The sequence below is a fragment of the Doryrhamphus excisus genome, chromosome 11 (genome assembly GCF_030265055.1).
Source record: "Doryrhamphus excisus isolate RoL2022-K1 chromosome 11, RoL_Dexc_1.0, whole genome shotgun sequence".
Classification (NCBI taxonomy): Eukaryota; Metazoa; Chordata; class Actinopteri; order Syngnathiformes; family Syngnathidae; genus Doryrhamphus; species Doryrhamphus excisus.
Window position 1 is genome coordinate 7443707 of NC_080476.1, and position 23420 is coordinate 7467126.

A 23420-nucleotide genomic window follows, 5' to 3' on the forward strand; every position below is an offset into this window, starting at 1 on the left:
AGCATCATATTTCCTAGCTAATAATCATACTGGAGACCCGTTATATAATGTAATCTTATTCTAAAGAATTCCTAACAATGCCAGCTAACAATGCCAGAGGGGGATGTCCATTATTCCGCATGTTACTTTTTTTCATAAAGTCTCGTTACTGAGTGAGCCCAGTTGAAATTGTTACTGATTGTATTGGGGCCGCAGCATGGACCAGTGATTAGCATGGTGGCCACACAGTCAGGTTTGATTCTCATGTTCCCCACACAGGGAGAACGTGCAAACTCCGGGTACTCCGGTTTCCTTCCACATTCTTAAAACATGCGTGTTAGGTTAATTGATGACTCTTAATTAATAATGCTAAATTCTCCATAGGTATGAATGTGAGCGTGAATGATTGTTTGTGTACCCCGCCTCTCGCCCCAAAACGTCAGCTGGGATAGGCTCCAGTGAGGATAAGCAGCATAGAAGATGACTGGATGGATGACTGCGTTGGTCCAAAGTTTCATACACTAAAATATATACTGTATATATGAGCAAACCACAACAAGCTAACCTAACTCTGAACACCCAACATCACTTCCTGTGACTAAGGTGTGTTAGCTCATGTCTCGATGGCTCTAATAATGTTAAAAACAGTATTTAACAGGTTCCCGATGCTCTAACTACAAATATATTCCATTTATAAATAGGAAAGCCAACTTCCCTTGTTACAGTCAGGTCTGGAATCAATTAACAGCGATAAACGAGGGATTACTGTATTGTATATCAGTAAGAAAGCCAATACGGAGCATCTCTGCTCATGATAATAATAATAATATGCGTTGTCAGCTGTCACACGAGAACTGCCTATTTCAGTTTAATCGTCATTTGCAATGAATTCATTCATTCATTCATTTTCTACCGCTTTTTCCTCACAAGGGTCGCGGGGGTGCTGGAGCCTATCCCAGCTGTCTTCGGGCGTGAGGCGGGGTACACCCTGGACTGGTCGCCAGCCAATCACAGGTCACATATAGACAAACAACCATTCACACTCACATTCATACCTATGGACAATTTGGAGTCGCCAATTAACCTAGCATGTTTTTGGAATGTGGGAGGAAACCGGAGTACCCGGAGAAAACCCACGCATGCACGGGGAGGACATGCAAACTCCACACAGAGATGGCCGAGGGTGGAATTGAACCCTGGTCTCCTAGCTGTGAGGTCTGCGCGCTAACCACTCGTCCGCCGTGCCGCCCTTTGCAATGAATTGTTTACTCAAAAAATGTTTTGTCTACTCCCATTTCTTCTTTTTGCATTTGCATCGAAGCTCTACTTAGAACCCCCTTGCAATGTTTCAAATTCTATAAAAATTCTGATCAGGAGTATACAATGGACGCCAGTTATCTGACCCATAATTTAGTAATACCTCTGCAGCAATAGTTTCCATTCATAGACAGACTTACCCTTGTCCTATTTTCTCAAAGCGCGTGTACTTCTTCTTGGGATCCCCGACACTCACAATACTCCCTGAGTCAGAGACAAAACACATGCATATTGATTGTGCGTGTTTTGCATTTATGTATTTGTGTTTGTGTGTGTGTGGGAGGGAGAGTGCACAGAAGGTTTAAATACATGAGTGTAGAGCAGACACACTTTGCATTTAAAGGCAGCTACTCTATGTTACTCTACTCTATGTTTATAAATGAGCCGAAAACCTTTTGCACAGTAGATTGCTTAGAGAGCATCCATGACTGAAAAGGATCACAATAGTGTATGCATACACTCACTGATCACAACATTAGCTACTCATTTATCAATATGTGGTCGTAGTTGCATGTTTAGAAGTTTTACTACTTTTTCTGGCAAACATGTGTGTTATGTGCATATAAAGACACATACTGAGTCTCTCCAGGATCTCCTCATCCGTCATTTTGGACTTCTTCCTCTGGCGGTCTGTGTTGCGATACATTGTGTTCGATGTGTTGTCTGGCTGGACCTGCGACTCAGGTGGTGTCACAACCTCTTTGACGGGAGTGGGAGGCTTGGGTGGGTCCATGACTGAGCGTGTGTAGATCTGCAAGCGCATGAGAGTTACGGTTACGATGATAAATTTGCACCAAAAAAAAAAAAATAACAAAAACAACTGACCGATTTGGTGTGCTCAGGTCGAGGTGCAATGACCGGCGGCAGTTCGTCGTCGTCGTCATCCTCGTCTTCCTCCTCCTCCTCCTCTTCTTCTTCTTCCTCATCCTCTTCTTCTGACACAGGCGGTGCAATCGGGGGTTCTGAAGTTGATGTTTTGGCACCCTGCAGGATGGACACATATGTAACGTGTTTTTGGAATATCACCAATACTTAAAACTCAATGGACACGCCAAGTTAGTCAGTATCTCACAAAAGTTAGTGCATCCCTAATTATGATAACATTAAATTTGGATATAACTTATATAGAACGTATATATACTGAAGGACTTTAAAAACATAATTTGTGTTATGGCTGTATTTCAGGGGTTTGTAGTTTGTGTGTTTTGAGTGCAAAGATTCCACACCTCATTGCCCCATAGTAAAGAATTGTTGATATCACACGTCTCCCTGCAAGGACCACTCCTTACATTCACTGGAGTTTGGCAGTATGTCTCAAAAGGGAGTGACTAGTGAGCATTACCGCAGAGCAATGTGTACCATTATATAAAAGACAGATACAGATGGTATCATTCATTCAATGTTTCACGACGACTCATGCACCAAGTTGCGGTACACAGATGGATGGGAGTCGCTCCCGGTACTATTAGCCGCCTCCGGAGACGTTTTCGTGACCCTGGGGTTACATATGAGGGTTAACCACGTATAACGACACCTGCACAGAATCGCTATATCCGGACCATACACCTGTGTGATCGGTTCCGAATTGCTTAACAGTTGCAGAGACTCAGGGGCGTGGACGACTGCAAGTTTGGTTCGCCGAAGACTCCAGGAGCATAGTATATGACCACACTGTGCACACGTACAGTACAGTACTTTACTATGGGGCACTCAAAACACACAAAACTACAAATCAAACCCCATGGCCCTAAAACACAGGCACAACAAAAATGCCTTTTTAAAGTATTCAGTGTATAATAGTCAATGTACAGCTTATAAAGCATTTTCATTTATAATCCTCTCCCCGGCAAACTCATCCAAATTGTGAATATTTAGTGGTCGCATCATTGTTATCTGGGACTGACTTAATCCTCTTGGGCATGGAATTCACTAGAGCCGGTTGTTACTGGAATCTTCTTCCACTCCTCCGGAATGATGATACTGGTAGATCTAGTTGAAGGTAAACACCTTCTGGTCCTCTCCACGTTCCTTCTGCTTCCGTGTATGAATTCATGTGTCCGCTAAATGAACGCAGGCAGCACTCATGCAGCCCCAGACCAAGACTCTATCACCTCCATGTTTGCCTAAAGGCAAGACACAATTATCTTGATACTCACTTGTGTTGGAACATATAATAAGACAATAATGGCTGTGTGGATAGTAAATCTATATTGCTGTAAAAGCTGTACATTGACTAATGTATTATACAGTATTGCCCCTTGACAATACTGTATAAAAATGGTTGCTGAAATTTGAGATACTGTATGTAACAGTGGAAATCCTGTGTCATGTTATTAAACATGTGGTCATAACATGAGCATACTACTACACATGTGGCGGCACAACTGTCAGGAACAAATTGCGCTACCAGTGGAGGAGAGCGTTAGCAGCGGAGGGAGAGCTAAAAGGGAAAAGGTGCACTTTTATCAGAGTAGAGGGGTTGAGTTCGATGTGCCAAGAACCATGAGAATGCACTTTCGAAAAGGGAACACCCTGTTCTGTGTTTGAGTATGCTTAGTGAAGCAAACATGCTGCGACATTGCAGTAAAGTGCAATGCGTATATGACCGGCAGACATCCTGGATATGCACCGCGGCTTGGCTTAGACGGCAGACATATTTAGTATGTCTAAAACTAAGGATTCGTTTCCCACATCCAAAAGTCAGTTTGCCTTGGATTGTCTTCCTCTTATGGAATGGAAACATCCATTTCCAGTCTTGTCATGCACAAATGAAGCAGTGCAGCTTAGTTCTGGTGAGACCCCAGTCCTTTTGTTCCGACAAGGACTGGGTCAATGGTGCAGTGCAATGATGAGAGGTACTGGAAGTAGTGACTTCTTTACCATGCGGTTATGTTGGCAATGGTGATGAAGTTTGAACATGATCTCGTTCATGCAGTTTCAAAGTCAACACAACCCCCTGTGGCATGCGCCCCTGCCCTGCCACCACCACCAGGAGATGCTAACTAGTACATCCCTGACATCATCCAACAGAGTAATAGCCCTGTGAAATTTCAATACAGACAGTGAAAATGCCTTGAAAATAGGAAGTGTTTTTAGTGGGCATAATTGAGATCCACTAATTGACCTTGAAAGCCAATGCAGAGGTGTGGAATAGTAATATGGAGGATTTACCTTGTCAAATAATGCGCTGCAGGTTCTAAGGCTGACGGGAGGCCCAGATGACAGCAGTCGATTCTGAATGTGAAGGTTGAAAATGGGAGGATTTTACTCAAAACAAAACCCACACAGTGTTGAAGAGTGAGTGGACTTCAAGGGGAAGAGGGGAAGGCAGGGGGTTTTGCTACTGAGGGGTGGACATCAACTCCAAAGGGGCGCCTCCGGACACTACATGAGGCGAGCACGTATGTTAGAAGTCTCTGGAGGGGAATGTCTGATGATTTTTACAATTTAACTGTGCTTGGGTGCACAAATTAATACGTCCAAATACTGTACTCATGATGACAATACGGGGCTGTACTTGTACTGTCTGTAAGTGATAATAAATATACACAAATATTTATGACTGAATGGCTAAATGATAGGTGTCACAACTGAAAAGCAGCTGAGCGATAACATCACCATATGACATTAATACTTCATAAAAGTCTCCACTTGCTTCCACTTCTGTGTCCCAATCCTCAGTAAACCTTTCAACTGCATATCTGTTGACGATTATTTAGAAAAACATTATTTTTTGTTGTCAACTTCCTCAATTCTCAGTTCTGTCAGTCTTAATTAAATTCTAATTTCCATCTTTATCGTGATAATAATTTTGGTATTGGAGGGTTATTAATTCAAGATCTAGTTTACAGTAGTGTACAACTGCACTAAATACATAAAATGATGCATTTTTACAACCTAATTACACGTACATGACACAGTAATAGTACTGTGTGTTGCCAGATATTGTCAGTGTTAATGTTGTTACTGCTGAGTGGATACAGTATCATAATCAGAGCCGGCCATCCCGATTGGTAATACAGAGAAATGGCAGCCATGGCCTCCATGGGGTGCTGAAAAATCTTCAATTTCTTGAAGGATATGACTTTTATTGAGGAAAGCAGTGGCAGAACTAAACTCTTAACTAGCTACCGTCACAGTACAAGGTAAAATATTGAAGGGATAAACACACAATAGGTAAGTAACACACACACAGGGCAACTACTACTAATGCTATAGAGAATGATCAACAACATAATGTAGCGCTAAATGCTCAATTATTACTACAAATGATCCCAAATAACTCTATATGTGTAATTTTAGTACATAATTTTACATATAGCTACAAATTTTTTATATAGTCGTTGCACAGTGTGTATACTTATTAAATATTGACATTCTTTGATATTGATATTGTTCTATTTATAATGTATTACTATTATTTTTAATAGCCACTTTGAGTAGTTCGGCTCTGTGTGCAAGTAGTCTTACTGAGCATGACAACACACAATGGCAGTGGGTGTAAAATGGAAGACAAAAGTATGTTTTTAAAGTAAAACAACACTGATTGATAGTTCTTGCTGGGCACACTGAGGTCATAGACAGGCGATGGTACAAGTTAATAGCAGAGTCCCACTCGGCAGGGCTCACAATCACTACGACAGTCTGGAATGCCCTGAAATACTCTAACACGCAACCTTTTCGCCTCACTGCCACCCTTGCTGGCCCTTGGCTGGCACTGTCCAAGCAGAAACCCTGCATGATCCCAGTGTGGTTGGCCTGGGGCGGAGAATCCCCTCCTCGCCAGACTCGGGATTGCACTTCTTCACCCGGCTGAGCGTGTGTGCAGGGCAAGGCATTAAAAGCATAGATTACTCTGGCCAAAGCCAGGAATGAGGTCAGCATAGCGGGAGTCCTCCTCCGTGCAGTTGAGCCTCCACTGAAGCTTGTCTATTGTTTGTTCTACAAAATCTTGTTAAGTAAGACTGGAAAAATAAACAGCCGGATCTGTTTTTGAGAACAAAAATGACTGGAATGGCTGCACAGTTTTGGGGGGGATTACAGTAACTTTTTTTTTGAGTGGAATGTGCACAATTTGCCCATTAAAGGGAAGAATATGTGCTTAGAGTAACACAGTGAAACATGCACAAAACTTACCTGTCAGACTTTTACATTGTAGTACAAATCAAAGGTAACATGCTTCCCTCTGTTTAAATGTTTTATAGCAGGGTCCTCAAACTAGTGTCCTGCGGGCCACATTTGGCCCGTGGGCCGCGTGTTGAAAACACTAACATTAAACTTGAAATGAAAGTTTAATGTTAGTGTGGCCCGCGCAAGTTTGATATGGATGCTGTATGGTATCATGTACCCAGAAAAAAATGATTACGTTTGATTAATGTTCATGTTAAAGGTTAAATAACTGTTAATAGTTATCCTCCCTATCCGTGTGGAAGTGGTAAGTTTTTGGCTTTTTAAGTTTAAAGGAAATAACTTGGAGGCTACTGTTTAGGTCGCTAGCTCTCTAGTTTGGGAGTTAGCATGTGTCACAAGACCCTGCAGTTGCGCAATATGTTGTAAATAAAAAGAGTATAAATGTGACTATAGTCGTGTTTTGTCATGTCTACAGGGCTCTAATAATGCTTTGTTAATTTTAACCTGAAAAAAATAATGTCTACCCACCAACTATATGTGGTTTCTTAAGTTTTTATTATTTGCCATTTTATTATTATTATTATATTTATTTATTTATTACTGATTGATTGATTTTCTTTATTCTTGATTTGTTTATTTATTTTTCATCTTATTTTGTGTAGAAAAATAAAAAGTAAGATATTTGAGAACAGTGGAATGTTTTATCAGAGCTTTTCTTGTAGAAAATCGGAACCAAAGCAAAGTTTATTCATTTTTATGTTTTTAATAAATGCGTTTTTTGATTTTTTTTTTGGAAAACCTGATGCGCGCCCAGCCTCGCCCAGACCCTAGCTCCAGTGGCCCCCAGGTAAATTGAGTTTGAGACCCCTGTTTTATAGTGTTACGCTAATCCAAATAAGTGGTGTTACAAACCCCCCAAAAATAGTGTGGAACCAAAAAGAATCATTAATAGGCTTCAAACTATTGAATTATAAACCTACTCACCAGAGTGTTTGCTGCTATGTACCCATGTGCTGACTTGTCTGCAACAGAAACATGCTCTCATTAAAATCTAATGAAAAACATGGACATGTTTCTCCAATAGTGCATATAGCGGTTATGTATACCTCCTGAGGTGAAGCTCATGTACTTCTGGTTGTTGACGGTCTCTTTGGAGTCGTAGAACTTGAGGACGTCCAATACGGCCTGTGGGTTCTTTTTCTGCTCCAGTTTGGTGATGTTGGAGGTCTGTAGGAGGCGTGCCCATTGCTCAGGGATGCCCTGTACGGACACACAGGGTCAAAGCAAAAGGAGGTGTTTATGCGTGCTTTTATCACACATTTATAAGTCGGTAACAAATACGTGATAATAACGTGTTAAATGTACAGCATACTAGATCAGGGGCAGGCAAACTACGGCCTGGGGGCCACATGCGGCCCACCAAGCGTTTAAATCCGGCCTGCCAGTTGCTTTCTAAGTATTTTAACTTTCAACATACAAACTGGAAACATGCAAACTTGCAAGTCGGATGTCTTATTTAGTAAAAAAAACAAAAAAAAAACAATAAAATTCCAAAGCTGGGCGAAGTAGCCAGGGACAGGGAAATCTGGACTTTCCTACCTCAAATAAGCAGAAGGATGGATGGATGGTGGATGTTCATAGTTGCAAAATGTCATGATAAATAAATATGTCCTCAGGGTACATGCTGATGTTGTGCTTTTGCTTGGTTCTCACACGCAAGCAGAGGACTGTTGCCTAACATTTGGTCCGTATATGTTGTATAATAATGTAGTGACCCCCAAAGTTCTTCATGTGTGGAGACAGCTATGTTTGCTAGAATTATTACAGCATCGTCGCATAGCAAACAGAGCTCTAATAATGGAATCGTATTGGTATCGACATTGAAAATTTAGCTATCCCTTACTGTTATAGTTCATTTATTCATTCATTCATTTTTTACCGCTTTTCCTCACGAGGGTTGCGGGGGTGCTGGAGTCTATCCCAGCTGTCTTTGGGCGAGAGGCAAGGTACACCCTGGACTGGGTGGTTACTGTTATAGTTCTCAAATTAAATACTTACTCGTGTTAGCGGAATTTCTTGATAAAAAATGTAAATTTTTGCCGTATTTCTATATTTTGTTGTAGGAGGTATATTAAAAAAAACAGTGATGGGCTGCAAATGGTAACATTGTACTGCTTTAGATTAATAAGGAAATGTGATTGATGATTTCATTGCCACTCACAAAACTAAACATTTGTGCATATAAGATCTTTGAATGCAGCTTCCACCACAGCAGCGAAACTCAGCTGAAATATTTGATCAGATGACCTGATGGAACTTCCTCATGGAAGTGTCATGTTTCGAAATGCGCATCAGCTTCCGTTTTATCAAGTGGAATCAGACACTCACTGTGAATTCTCCTGTTACAGCATCAAAGCCAACATGGATGGTGTGTTCAAAGTCGGAGGGAAGGGATATCTCGGGACGCTCTTTCTCCTTCTTCTTGTTAGCTAAACAAAAATCATGGACATACTGTCAGTGCATTTGGAATGTTTTCACAGGTATAGTGCAGCTTAAGCAGACTGAGCGTGAAGGTGACACGCGGCGGGGGGGTACTCACTCTTATCTCCTCCAGGGAAGATGGAGCGCAGGCGCACCTTCTTGATTTTCTCTTCGGGAGCCATTGGAAGCGGTTTAGAGGCGGGATTCACTGATGAAGAGTCACGGGAACTACTGTTCATTCTCAAGGGAGGGGCTGGTGGTTTCTCTTCAATATCGACACTATCAGACATCTTTAGTAACACTCACAATATCCTGGAAGAGAGACAAGAGAGAGGTTTCAACAGAAAATAGAACATATTCTCTCTAGAACAAAAAATGTGAACAGATCAACAGCACTTCCTGTTTCTGATGTTGTGACACACACCAAATGGTGCTAGAGGTCCGGTCAGTGTAGTGTGATACACTTGTGAGTTCCTTTTCTACTCGACTGCTTTCTGAAGCAGCAGAACTGGGGTAATGTGACTGTCATGTCAGTCAGATCACACTGTATTCATGCACGTAACAATCCTTGTAGCAGTCGTAGTTTCAGTTTGGCCTATTTTAGCGTTCAAACAGCAGGGATGTGATTACAGCAACATCAGATCCCACAAACATGAATGTTGTTATTGTATGAAAGATCTCCCATCAAACAAAAAAAAAGTTATGACATTAAGGATTGTCATGCAGCCATCTCACTGTAGCATGTTAGAATCCTTCACTGCCTCACCCTGAGGCCAAGCCCATCATGTGATGTGCAGCACAACTGTCCCAGAAAAGCGGGCCAGCCTGGCCGCCCCCTTGGTGGGAGACCTACATTAACAAACAAAAGCCACGCCTGAGCTCTTACGCCGTGTACACTCGGCATCCCGCAAGTCACACATGTGCCTTCATGGCGACCTAAAACTATTCAAAGTGTCCGGCTCTGACGCACAAAACAAAATGTTCCTATCTTTGGGTGAATAAGCATGTGATAACACAGACAAACGACAACAGTCCACTGCTTTCCGTCGCCTCATTTTTAAAAGCTGGAAAAAATGTCTCCAAGTAGTGGACACTTTTAGACTGACCTCCAATTTAGACAAATTCCAAAACAACTACTCCCATAGGAAGCAATAGAAATAGATATAATCAGTTCCAAGGTCAAACTATAATCATAATAGCTTCAGGCTAATTTCACACCAAAAAAAGGGCACATTTTCCCCACTCTACATGAGTGAAGTTGGCTAATCAGAAAAACAAAAGGAACCACATCAATAGTGATTAGTATTTGTGCAATGATGCGTACATTATCTTGAAAATCAGCATCATGAATGTTATTTTCCAGTCACCAGTGCTTGTTACTGCTACAAAAAATTTAATTAATTAAACAGTAGTCAATAATTTCATGTTTTGTTATTAAATGAGGTTTACAAACATAATTATGTGACAAATTTATTGTGACAAAATGCTCAATTGAACCAATCCACACATATACACTGAAGGTGGAGTTTTCCAAAAAGTGCTTGTGGACAATTTAAAAAAAAATATATGTGTGTTTGTGTGGGCATGAATACTGATATGGTAACATTTTCAGTCTTAATATTCAGTCTTAACATTAATAATAAGGGTGCAATGTGAAGGTAATTCACCTAACATCATATCTCATTCATTCTTGGAAGTGTAAAAAGAAGTTATCCCCTGTTTCTAGTCATCTCTAAACAAAAAAGCATTACCTTATTCATTGGTAACAATTAGAGATGCTCAATATTGGCTTTGTTATTTATATTCCATCCATCCATTTTCTACCGCTAATCCTCACTAGGGTTGTGGTGGTATGCTGGAGCCTATCCCAGCTGACTTTGGGCAAGAGGTGGGGTACACCCTGGACTGGTTGCCAGCCAATCGCAGGGCACATATAGACAAACAAACATTCATAATATTATCCGGCTGATAGTATTGGACATCCCTAGTCACAAGTTATGACAGTTATTAATGCATGACATTTAATTAATTAATTTATTAGCTCTTGTGCAATATGATGAAATCTTGTGCGACTTTTGAATTGAACCTTAGTTGACTTACTTGACTACATACAGGTTCCACTGTATTTGACATGCTATACACTAAAATGTGTATGAAGTTGGACTCGGGGATAGTGTGAGGTGGCATCCTCCTCTCTCTGATCTAATTCTGACAGGACAGTCCTTCCAGACTGCGCATCAATGCCCAAGAAAACATCCCTGCACTGTGAGGAAAAGACAAATCAGTCAAGGGAAAGGGAAAGAAGAGATGATGGACAGGATGAGAGGGATTGTGATGTCACCACCAAGACGGAAAGAGTGAAAGAAAAACAACCGTTTTCTCACCACAAAAAGGTGTCAAATCTCAAGTCAAAGCTCTGCAGGGAGTGGACCTGGCATGAAGCCCACTGATTTGATCAACGCCGCTATGGAGCGGAAGACATTTTGCCAATGCAGACCTCAAAAGACATTTGAAAGAATATACCTGGAGAGAGCTTGAGAGGATGCAAAGATACACGGACATGAGACAGGTATCACAACTAAATAAGTCTTTTTGGATGAAAGATCTTCAACAAACAAAAGAGTCCCAGTTGCCTTGATTCAACCTTTGCAGATTATCATCATCTCTACCACACCTCATCCAAGCATGTCTTTAAGGACCTCGCTTTGTGCACTGGGGAACCGTCAGCATAGAATTGTAGAATGTCTTAGTAAGACCGTTAAGAATCAGGGGGCCCTGTCGGACTAACGCCTGACTGATGACGCAATTAATTGATAGAGAGGTGCGTTAGGTTTGATGGCGACAACAGTAAAGCACAGCAATGGACGACACCCATAACATGCGGCTTTGCTTTTGCTTTGTTTCATAAAATGAGTGTTTTGTATAAGGTCAACTGTGCTAAATGTTCAGCTCATTATTGTTTATTTAATTGTTAATTAATTGTTCATTATTTTCAGAAAAAAATTATTCCTGCTCCAGTATGTTTACATTCTGAAGCCTGGACAACAACAGGAACAGGTAAGAATTATACACGTTAAAAACAAGTCACGTTCCTAGACTGTGATTATGAGTACAGTATTTGTCTACGTCGGCTATTATACTATTACTGTTATATCTTGTTGCATTCATAGATCATACTGTTTATAATTTATATAATCTGCAATAGCCATACTCTAGTCACTTCATTGCAATACTGTACATATTACTGTTATTATATATTGTCACATCCATATGTGCATGTTTATAATCTGTATAATCTGCAATAGTCCTTTATATCCCTGTACATATCTTCACTGTATTATAGTCATAGACTGTTATAGTTTTTATACATAGATCTGTCCATTTTTCTACATTTACTTACTACTAAGGTACTTATAAAATTGCACTTCTGGTTGGATGCTAACTGCATTTTGTTGCCCTGTACCAGTGACATGAGCAATAACAATAAAGTTTAATCTAATCTAATCTAAATTAACGCCCAAGTCGCTCATACTATACACACAACACAAAGTAATACGTGTCTATCTATCATCTTCAATGATGTCTTTGGCTAGTCTGGGAGAATAACCGCCTCTTCTCAGCTTACCTTGTAGCAGTGCATGGAATTCATGACCCCTCTAACATTCATTAGTATTCAGTATTACTTTATCCATAATGATGGTAGCGACGGTAGAGCGGTTGGAGCGTTCACTTCCACATGGAAGACGTGATGCGTCATACCTGGAACATGCTGTAGGGTACCCAACGTGCCGTTTGTACCACAAAATGTCACAACACGCAACGCTGTAACCCTATGTATCGGGGGACTCACCTTTCCATTCATGTGTCATCATCATCTTTCTGTCGAACACATCATTGCGAGTGTAGCAGTCATGCACCGTGCCTTTACTAATATGTCAACTGTAACTGAAACCCGATCAATAGGGTTCCCTATCTGGTCACCAATTACAAAGCGGGGGGGAAATTGATCAATAGTAGCAACACAACATAATGACTTTCAACTGTGATGACGTGGGAGGGATTTTCATGTACATCACTATGTACCTCATCCTGAAAATTGAATACCTCCTTTGTGACACATAAAGAAGACATAAGTGAGTATATTCAATAAAAAACAGATTAAAACATGATGAGATGTATTGCGATAATGAATGAATTAATCACACTATAAAATGAACTTGAACCTAGACGCGTCATAGAACAACAGCATTCCATATACATGTGCATGAACAGAGTGAGCCCTGCTGTCTCTGTGGGAGGAGGCATGGCCGCTAGTCAGTGTAGCTTCATGAGTTGCAATGCAAGGTAACGTATTTGAAATTAGGAGGGAAAAAGATGATAGCAAATGCCACTATTCAGGATTCAAACCAAAAGAGCAAGGTGAGCTCATCAAGACAAGACGAGCCAGTATTACTACAAGAATGACAACAAATTCAGAAATAGCACACGGCTCTGTTTATGACATTATACATAGTTTGTACATATGTACATAGTTTCAGCAACTAACTGAGCAATGTGCCGCTACGCATTACACACTTAGCCAGGCGGATGCAAAAGTAGTTCCGACCAACCACACATCATTTCGATAAGATCTCGATAATTTTGTTACTCTCCACAGTGTTACCTCAAATGACTGAGTTTCTAACTATCTATATTGTGATTTGAGAATCAATTTTAGAGCATAAAGATGGGGTACTCAAAGTATTGGTATTTAAGTATGGATCCGCACATTAATAGAACTTACCTAGTTAGACTGAATGGTTTAGGCTGTGTGACACTATACTATAACACTCAGACAAACAGATATGGCTGGGGATGTTTTCACATTTCCCCCTCATGAAATATTAATCTGGCAGTGAAGAGCGCGCCTTTCAAACATTAATGCTGAATTTGAATGGCTAACACAGGAAGAGCCTTTAATCTTGGGTTTGTGGCGGCACAGTAATGGCCTCGGCGTGGAGGGGTTGAAGGGTTGAGGGGATGGGCTCTGCTGTAAGCCTGGTGCTTCATGGCCATGATTAGGACGCACTCTCTTTAGCATTAGCACTGTTTGAACCATGCTTATTACTTGCACGTGATGGACAGTTAAAGGCTATTACACAAATAAGCAAAACATATATTGCACTACTATTTATTATCACCTGAATATTGCTGAATACTACTAATCATTTAAATACTGTGCGGCTCATGGGTCAGTAAGGAAATAGTTGCTCTTTGTTTGGCAGGAGCCAATCACGAGCTATCAAGGAGGGAGGTCTGACTCACAGTCTCATCTTACAAATAATGCTACATTCATCATACAGCAACTTAACAATCAAAAAGGTAGCTAGGAAATATACCAATATACCACCATGAGTTTCAAATAAAAAAAAATATTTTTACATTGTCCTATAATGCATTTCATCACAGCAATGCATTTTACTGGTTATGGCTCCCAGGGAGCTGCAATGATGTCAGCCTCCCTCTGGGTGATGGACTCCTCTGGCTCCCTCTGGTGAACAGAGGCATCTTTGCTGAAATTTATTTACATCCATTCTCATCTTCAGTCATGGTCACATTGACACAAGCCCCCAAATAGCTGTCCTTGGTCATGCCTGACAGGAACTAAACAGCTCGCATCAAAAAAACACTGGCTATTTGGGACACTAGTATGCCAAGGTACTACTGTATAAATGGCAATAAAAAACACCAGCGTGCTTCCTGCTTCTCAACGTCAACTCAACACACAGCACCAGTAGATACAAATTGTTGTGAGAGCTTGTGTGTTACCTCAAACTATGGTGTGGGCTTTGAGTCAAACAGGGTCAAACAAAAATAATACCATTAAAAGAACATTTAAAATTAAACACTTTCACTTTGACAGCCCTACATATAACATTTTAAAAAATTGTGCACGACATTTTTTCCACTTTTAAAATGAAAATACCAGAGTGGTAGTTTATAACAAAGGAGTTGCTTCATTACACAGAACGCTTTAAGCACTTTGTTTGATAAGGTCTGTAAGGCGGGTCAACTCCATTTTATTTCCTAAACGGTTTCACGGGCCACATGAAATTGCAGCGCCGGGCCAGGGTTTGCCCCATGTGCTGCAGGACGTCCTGATAAAAGCCACTTAAGAAAGTGTATATCTAGTTATCATCATGATTGACATGACAGATTGAAAAACAGTGTGTCATCAATAGATGGACAATGCTTTGAACACTTGTAAATAACTCTTGCAATGTCTATTTATAGTTTCTGCACTTGCCTTGGAGAAAGCATACATCTTTTAATTGTGTTGACATAAAAGCCCTTTACGCTGTCATAATATGCCAACTAGAGCATGATTACGCAATATCAAAAGCAAAGCTAAATGGGTGCGATGGCGGCGACATGCACTTCTGCTTAAATTGTCCACTCAGCCTGACCACTGACAAATGTTCTCAGATACATTTTTCTTGATGTGACAATCTTTTTTTTTCAGTTTATCTTTCGTCCGCTTCTTTGCACACGCTGCAGTGCAGAAACATTGCTAATCAGTTAGCAGGGTACTATTATTAGCCACAAGCCAGATGTCACTGTCTGATCTTGTTTTACCTGATTGTGGCGTTTTCCTGGAATACCTCTACATCATGTTGAAGTAATTATAGCTAACACATACATACATGTGACGTTATGTTGCTGCTTACACATTATTTTTTAATTTAACCCACTTTTTAATAATATAGAAGGACCTTGTAGAGTGTTGCATTGGCCTGAAATGCCTTATATGATCTGAACTAAGAAAACTGGTTAGTCCTCCCTGGCCTGCAGTCTAATTTATTCACCACCCAAACCTCATCTTTCCCCAAACCCACCTTCTGGGGAGGCGTGATATCCCAGACTGTCTGTCATTTAATATTTAGGGCTGTGTGTCGCTATATCACGCAGCTGCACATCCAACAGCACACACTTAAATCTCATTTCTGGTCTTTTTCATTTCTGCATGTCTGCAGGAGAATATAAAATTAGAAGTGTAAAAAAAGCAGTCCTAGCTGCCAAAACATGGAGTAGATAGCAGTGAAGTAACATTTTTAAATATGAGATTACTCCCACACACACACACACACACACTGATCGCCGGAACAACAGGCTTTTATCGCAGGTTTGAATTATTTCAGGCGCAAAAATCCCAAATAATAACACAGACTACAGTTGCAGCCTTAAACATGAACACATATATATTTCTACCCCTTTTCGGTGCATTGTAACGCGAGAAAACAAGTTAATATAAGCAAGCACGTCATTGGGACACAGCTACTTTGACGTTCTGACAAAAAAAACGTTCAAAAAAGTGTTCCAGTTCCATAGCTGACTTCTGTATTAACTGTATTAACTGTCTGTATCACAAGCTACTCCCTATAGTCATGCTATCTAATGGTGCTGGTACTGTGTTGTTAGTTCAGAAAAGTTAACGCTAGGTTATAAATCATGCCTCACACGTGTATTGTTGAAGTACAACCTTCAACAATACACGAGTGAGGCATGATTTAGAAGAAATTCGGCAAGAAGCCGAAAAGTTGCTCAGCTTTGAGATTCCAACAAAACAATAAGACCAACTGGAGGATACCAGCGCTCAACATCGACCCGACAATATCGCTGTGAAGACTCAAGATGCTTGTTTGTTCAGAGCATTTATTTTTTACCAATTATTTTGAACTTACCAGCTCAACTGAAATATACTAGTGATGCTATTCCACCAGTTGGCATCCCAATGAAAGCGGTGAAACACTGTAAGTAACCGTTTTGTGTGAGTGTATGTTTTACTATAGCCAGATCTGCCTAGCACACAGCAACATGATTCTCTGCCTGGGGGGGGTGAGATGTTTTACCTCGTTGACGGAAGTAACGTTAGTTCCGATCAATGGGTCTGTGAAATCAATGAGCCTTGGAAAGTAGTTCTGGTAATGTTTTAAATCATCAAAATAAGTCAAATCAATGTACATCAATGTACTTGTTCTTGCACGATCACAGCATGTATATAAAACGATAAAACATTGTTTGAGTTTTTGGCTTTTTAGTCAAAATAGGTGTGTCCCAATGACGTGCATTGTTAGCTAGCTTATATTGCTTGTTTTCTGGTGTTATAATGCACAGAAAAGTGAAAGAAATATGTATTCATGTTTCAGGATTGTAAATGATGGGCGAAATTGTAATGTATGCATGTTGAAAATAATGTAAACCATTACCATTTCACCTACTAAATGCTAGAAGCAACCCTAAAGCGAGTGTTTTGGCTGTAATTAAACTCAAGTATGCTGACTGGCCTCTTCACTGAATGTGAAACCAAAACAAGCTGCTTTCACAAATTTACAATTTTCCCAACCATAATAATTACCCTGATTGTTAAGGTGGACTTAATGTTGAGTTTTGTTTGGTTTATTTCAAAGCACTGTGCTCCGGAAAACACACTCTGGCACATTCCCTTGAAACAGTTTCAAGAGCTTTGATGCATTTTCAATCGTAAATCTCCCTGCTTTGCTTTGCAGAGGCAAACCTTGGCTTGATTCTTCTCATATGCGGCAACAAGTGAATTAACAAAAAGCGGCATACATAATAGTTGCACCTCCCTACAGCTGAGAAAATAAACAGATTCTCTATGGAGGCGAAGCAACAGCGTGCAATGTTCCCTTTCACCTGCATTTTGCAGAGCTTGAATCATGCGCAGGCCAAAACAGATTTTCTGGAATTAAGAGCAGTTAAATACTGCAGCTGGAGGATGCAGCTTGTGATGCTCTCACCTACTGTAAGTCAAATCCAGCGCTGTCAAAAAGAGGGCCAAAATGTGAGTTTATAACTTAGATGAAGCCCAAATAAGCATTTTTTTCTTCCTCTGAGCTCCATTAAAATCATACATTCTCTGGGCCTTTTCCACTTGAGACATATTAAAGTTCAGCCACCCCTCCACAAACGCCTGACCCAGTGAAACTTGCTAATCTCTTAAACCTCTTCCTACTCTGCAACATTTCATCCTTATATTCTGCAAGACACCATCTATCTTCCTCCACTGAGTCATCTTACAGTAAAGGGTGGAGCGTCTTTTTTAGCCACTTTCTGAAATATTGAACCCTACCACCTATGAAAACCCACCTAAAAATCTAATTTGCAGTTTAACTTTGATACATTCGGGACTGTCATGTGGGCTCAAACAAACAAACACATTAATGTAAACAGACAAGCAACTGTATTGTAAGTCAAATAGGGAGATTACGACTGAAGCTGTGTCAATGTGTCAGTGTGTGAGTGTCTCCCTCTATCCATCTCTCACACTTACTCCCCCTCCCCATTGCGAGGCGAAATGGCCAGATGGCTTCCAATCCTACATGCTAATCCACGACACACACACACACACACACACACACACTGCAGCCCTGACACACCTACCACAAAACACTGCTGGAGACAGTTAGACCCTAAAACAAACACGCACCCCGCATAAAGATCAGCCTCCGTTAACAGTCGACACAGGAGACCTTAACGGTAACTTTACTAAACAATATCCAGAGGCGAGGCTCGCTTAGACTCCAACAGATGGAGGCCTCCTTGTACGTGTCCCACTATCATATTTCAGAGAGTCCGCTTTAAATGGGCTGCTGGCCAAGACCATGTTCTGCTGCTTTTGTTAGTCGAGGCGAGGTAAGAGAGGTTGCGTGTGTTGGGTTACATCGGCCATAATGGAAAACATAAGAAGGCCCAGAAATAAAAACATGTGAGGAAAAACAGTCAACTTTACGCTAATGCTTAAGCACACCATGTACAATTTTCTATTAAAAACTGTCAAATAGTCCTGTGATATAGTATCGTTCTCTCTTCTAACTCTAACTCCTGAACAAAAACGTTGAACAACCCAAACATGTTGCCCTTGCTATTTATTCTTCTGATGTCCCTCTTATTAGGCTCCAAAGATTGACACCCATAAGTTGGACTGACTTGAAATTTCTCACATAGCTCAACGCGCTGTACAAAAAAAATCCAGTGTAACTTTAGGGTGTTTATCACCACGAAATTTGGTACACACTTTCGTGTGACCCGCAAGCACATGTCTGTAGATTTTGCGCATGGTTGAAAAACATGGCCACCGTCGGCCTTATGAGGCACCTGTGAGCCTGCTTTTCATTCAGGCTTTCAGTTAATCACGTGACAACACTATAATGAAATGCATTCTGGAATACAAAATGAGAGTTGTGGATTACCGCACTGTGTTGATATTGTGGTGAAACAAGCATATTCAGTTTGATTGGTTTGAAATAAGACAAATGTTACAAAAATAAGTTTGTCTTGGTCATTTTCATTTGAAAAAATGTTTGAAACCACTGGTCTAATAATTGTAGCATTTAGCGCTATTGCATGCATGGTCTTCCAAAGCCTTTTGAGCACAACCCATAGGATCATTTGAAACAGCATCTGGAAAGGTTCAACTTGATAGACACCTCATGCAAAGGCTTGTATTTGTTTAAGATTAAAATTCATGCATTATTCACTCAGCAGTTGAGGCACATGTAAAAAAAAAATCCAACTGAAAGTGAAAATAAATCCTTTTTATTGGCCTGGGGGCACCTACTAAAAATAAATTGTTTAAAAAAATCAGTATAAAAAAAAAAAGTAACAACAAAAATTGAAACTAACTTAAGAACTTAAGTTCTTCTAACTTAAGTCAAAATATATGAAAATAATAATAATAAGAAAAATAATATGAAAATAACTAGAAAATCTGATCATTTTAGAAGCATAAAGTTGAAATATTAAAGTAAAAAGACATTAAAGTCATAATATTAGGCAAAAAAACTAAATAAATATGTCATTTTTGATTGATGAGGTTGGGGAAAAAGTTACAATATTATGCAAATAATGTCAAAATATTATGGTAATAAATTTGTAATATTAGGAGAAGAACATTCAGTTTAAATATTAAAATAAGTTTAAATATTTTGAAAAAAATTCAAAATATAATTTAAAAACATAATTTTAATAATTTCAAAAAAGAATATTTTATTTAAATATAAAAGTAAGTTTAAATATTTTGATAATTTAAAAAAAAAGAGTAACCCCCAAGTGTACGGTAACTTGGTATACCGTATACAGTTGCTTTGCAAATGATCAAGTGGCCTTTCCATCCTTTCATTCTTCACTATGTGGTCCTCATGTTTGGACCCCCCCTGTGCTCTCCAGTGAGGTTCATTTTCTGAAAGATTATTTTATGAAAACATGGTTCCCGCTGAATGAACAAAATGATCTCACGCATGACGACTTTTGTTCAGCCCGTCCACAGGTTTGTTTACAATACAAACAGTACAGTGGATGGTGCAGTTTTACCAACATTTCCAGTAAGGCAGAAAACAATAAGCTTTGAAGGCATTGGACATGTTACCTTTCGCCTACTTGTTTTCAGCTATAAAATTTTCATGAGTTGCATGTAACCTTGAGAGACAGCACAGAGAGAATGAGTACAGCGGGTAAAGCCGGGTGGTGAGCACACGGACCCGTAGAGACGTTCCTATGCTGCTGGATATGTGAAGATGAAGGTGATGAATATAGAGTATGAGGCTTGAGGAGCACAATACCCAGAGGGAAGACAATGTTTATCCACATCACTTTCACACTGTATAGTGTCATGGTGGATTGGGACCATCTATCCTCATATATTGTGGCAGTGAACATAAAGTCAGCAAGGGAATAAGAATGGAGGCATGGTGTTATACGAAGAAGCATTATCTACAGGACCAGTCCAGGGTGTACCCCGCCTCTCCCCTGAAGTCAGCTGGTACAGGCTCCAGCAAACCCCCGCAACCCTAGTGAAGCTAAGCGGAGGCTCATCTATAGCAATATAAGCAGGCCGGTGATAGCAGGGAGTAGCACCTTCTGTAACCCATCCCCCAATTCTTCCTGCTATCATCTCACCCTCCCCTTCATCACCGAGTTGACTCCCTAAAATCTCCTCTTTGCACGTCAGCCAGACAACAGGTCTCCCAGAAAGCCTTGCGATTGAGAAATATCAGGGATGGCTGCCCCCACTTGGATGGAAGTCAGCGAAGGTGAAGAGGAAGACACATATTCAGCACCATCCCGCCCCTGCTACCCTCCTCCTTGAAAGTGCTGTGGAAGAATCTGAGGAATAGCAGCTCGTCCCTCCCAGGACCGGCCCCCGCCCCCACTCGCATCCCCAAAGAAGTCAGGTGACCAGATGTTGTATATCTGCTTGTCACTGGAGCGGCCATGAAACCGCTTGCACACTTCCATGTCACAGCCAGGAGACGGGGGCATGTCCCAGCTGCGTGTTTGTGTGTGGGTATTGACAAAAAAACAACATTTTCCCCTCTTCATCATCCTCAAGGGATGCTCCGCAGAGATAACAAAAGCGCATCCGTGAGGATACGAAGCACGTACAGCTCCAGCATCCATCAGCCTTGGGGCCCAAAATAGCAAAGCTTCTTTATATTTTTTGGCACTACTGTTGCCACTGCAGCTGCTGCAAGGCCTACACAAACGCCACTGTTGATTAGAAACACCTTCCCATCACTTAATTTGTGAGGGGGTGCATGCAGAGATGATGAGATGCATGGTGCAAAGGATGGTACAAAACATGCCAAGCCCTTTTTAATTAATGCAGTCATCTATTCTCCTCTGATCAAACAGCTGCCTCTTTAGCAGGGCCCAATGCAGAGTGGAAGACGGTTGGAAAAAAAAAGGCTACAAAGCACTACTACATACACATTCATAGCCTCCCCCCTCCCGTCCTCCTCCCTCATCTGCCTCCCCCTCTTTATAACATCCCCATATTGCAAACACAGACAGGGAATTACCTGAAATATGTCTTCACATTCTCTCGGTCCGCGTTTCGCCTGTGAGCCAGAACCTCTGGTGGATTCATCGTCTTCCGCACCGGGTCCTAGTGACAGTTTAAAGGCGGCAGGATTGCCATTCTCTTGTCAGACCAGTTCCTGACCCTAAAAGCAGGCTTGCTCGGCAGGCTGGATGCTTCACTGGCTGCTCACTGTTCCCTAGTCCGTGACGTCACCCGCCCTGCTGCCCCCATTGGCCAAAGGGATGAATATTAATGACAGCAGCAGGTCTCGGGGAGGAGCCAGCAGAGGGTAAGACAGTGTTGGTTTTTTGTTTGACAGACCAAACCTGATCATTGAGAAGCCCCGGAGGGTGCCGCTAAAGAACCTTTTCTTTTGTAAACTTACGAGATGTAAGGTGTGTGTGTGCACTCGTATAAGAGAGCTAGTTAAGTCATTGCTATATAATTATGTATATAAGTATATATATGTGCTATAGCTATATAGCTATAGCTATGTGCTAGCTACATAGCACGTTTTTATATACATATACGTAAAGCTCGTAGTGAAAACGCACATTCTACAACTGTGCTCCTATGAAATTCCTCCTATAACAAAAATAAAATCATGGAAAGAGCGGTACCATTCATATATAAATTAATCAGATGCTTTTGCATGTCATTCATATGATAAAATTAACATTAATTGAGTGTGCTATTGTATTCGATACATAAACTGCCAAATCTGCGTGAGATTTAGGGAAATCTTTATTTGTTAATAACAATAATGTTCTAAAAATGTTGTGGGTTATACTGTTGTAAAAATCAAAAAGAGAAAATTCAAACTAGAGGTTCATCTAAGCCCGTATAGAAAGGCAAGAAGAATTCAGAGGCAGGCAGACACGGCAACCAAAAGCCTCCCCGCATTTGTCTTAATTTGCCTATGATGTCATCTTTTTGCTGTCGCTCACCTGTGATTGGTCGACTAGCACATCATCGGCTCCGTCTCACCGCTAGCATCTAGCTCAAGGTGGAGGGAGGCCTCATCGAGGCTCTGTGGCACCCTGGCTGGTTGTCCTGGCAACGCCTGTAATGTCGACACTCCTTGCAGGAGAGCAACATGGCTGATCAGTGACAGCGTTCACTCAAATGGAGACGCTTCATCATTTAAATTGACAACAATCCTTAAAAAAAAATCATTATTTTAAATACTTTTCTTCTCATCACAATCTCAGCTATGTTTAGTCTTAAATATATGGAACATCAAATATAATCCGACACACATGTATTTTTTATCTTTACAGAATGGTAGGCTTAAGCTGTGATAATATACACAGTACAGAGACACGCCAATGTAAGTGTGCAAATATGTATCTGCAATAAAACTAAGCATATGCAACAGTCTATTCACAACACATTCATTTTCTATTACTGATCATGTTCAGGGTTATGGGTGAGCTGGATCCTATCATGGCTGATTAGTAGACAAACAACCAATCACACTAACATTGATTGGACAGTGGGAGGAAACCAGAGTACTGTACATGCAAACTCCACACAGAGATGCAAGGATCGGGATTCAAACCCATAACCTCTTGGCTGGGAGGCAGATGTGCTAACCCTGACTGATAAGCTGTTCACAAAAATGCTACATATATTGCATAATCATCCCGACAAC

The 23420-nt window shown here is 40.7% G+C and overlaps 1 protein-coding gene across 4 annotated transcripts in view; it reads right to left on the bottom strand.

Annotated features, from left to right (window-relative positions):
• The window catches only part of LOC131138031 (serine/threonine-protein kinase PAK 3), a 28350-nt gene extending 6382 nt beyond the window's left edge, over window positions 1–21968 (bottom strand). The window contains exons 1-9 of one of the 4 annotated variants that reach the window (XM_058086575.1): window positions 21765–21968; window positions 9026–9219; window positions 8815–8915; window positions 7533–7686; window positions 7411–7448; window positions 4468–4530; window positions 2122–2280; window positions 1873–2047; window positions 1437–1506 (exon numbers count right to left, since the gene is read on the bottom strand). In XM_058086575.1, the coding sequence (XP_057942558.1) occupies window positions 1437–1506; window positions 1873–2047; window positions 2122–2280; window positions 4468–4530; window positions 7411–7448; window positions 7533–7686; window positions 8815–8915; window positions 9026–9197 (932 nt within the window). In that variant the 5' untranslated portion in view covers window positions 9198–9219; window positions 21765–21968. The remainder of the gene's footprint in view (window positions 1–1436; window positions 1507–1872; window positions 2048–2121; window positions 2281–4467; window positions 4531–7410; window positions 7449–7532; window positions 7687–8814; window positions 8916–9025; window positions 9220–21764) is intronic. The other 3 variants (XM_058086576.1, XM_058086577.1, XM_058086578.1) reach the window with 3 other exon arrangements.
• Between the last annotated feature and the right edge of the window lie 1452 nt (window positions 21969–23420).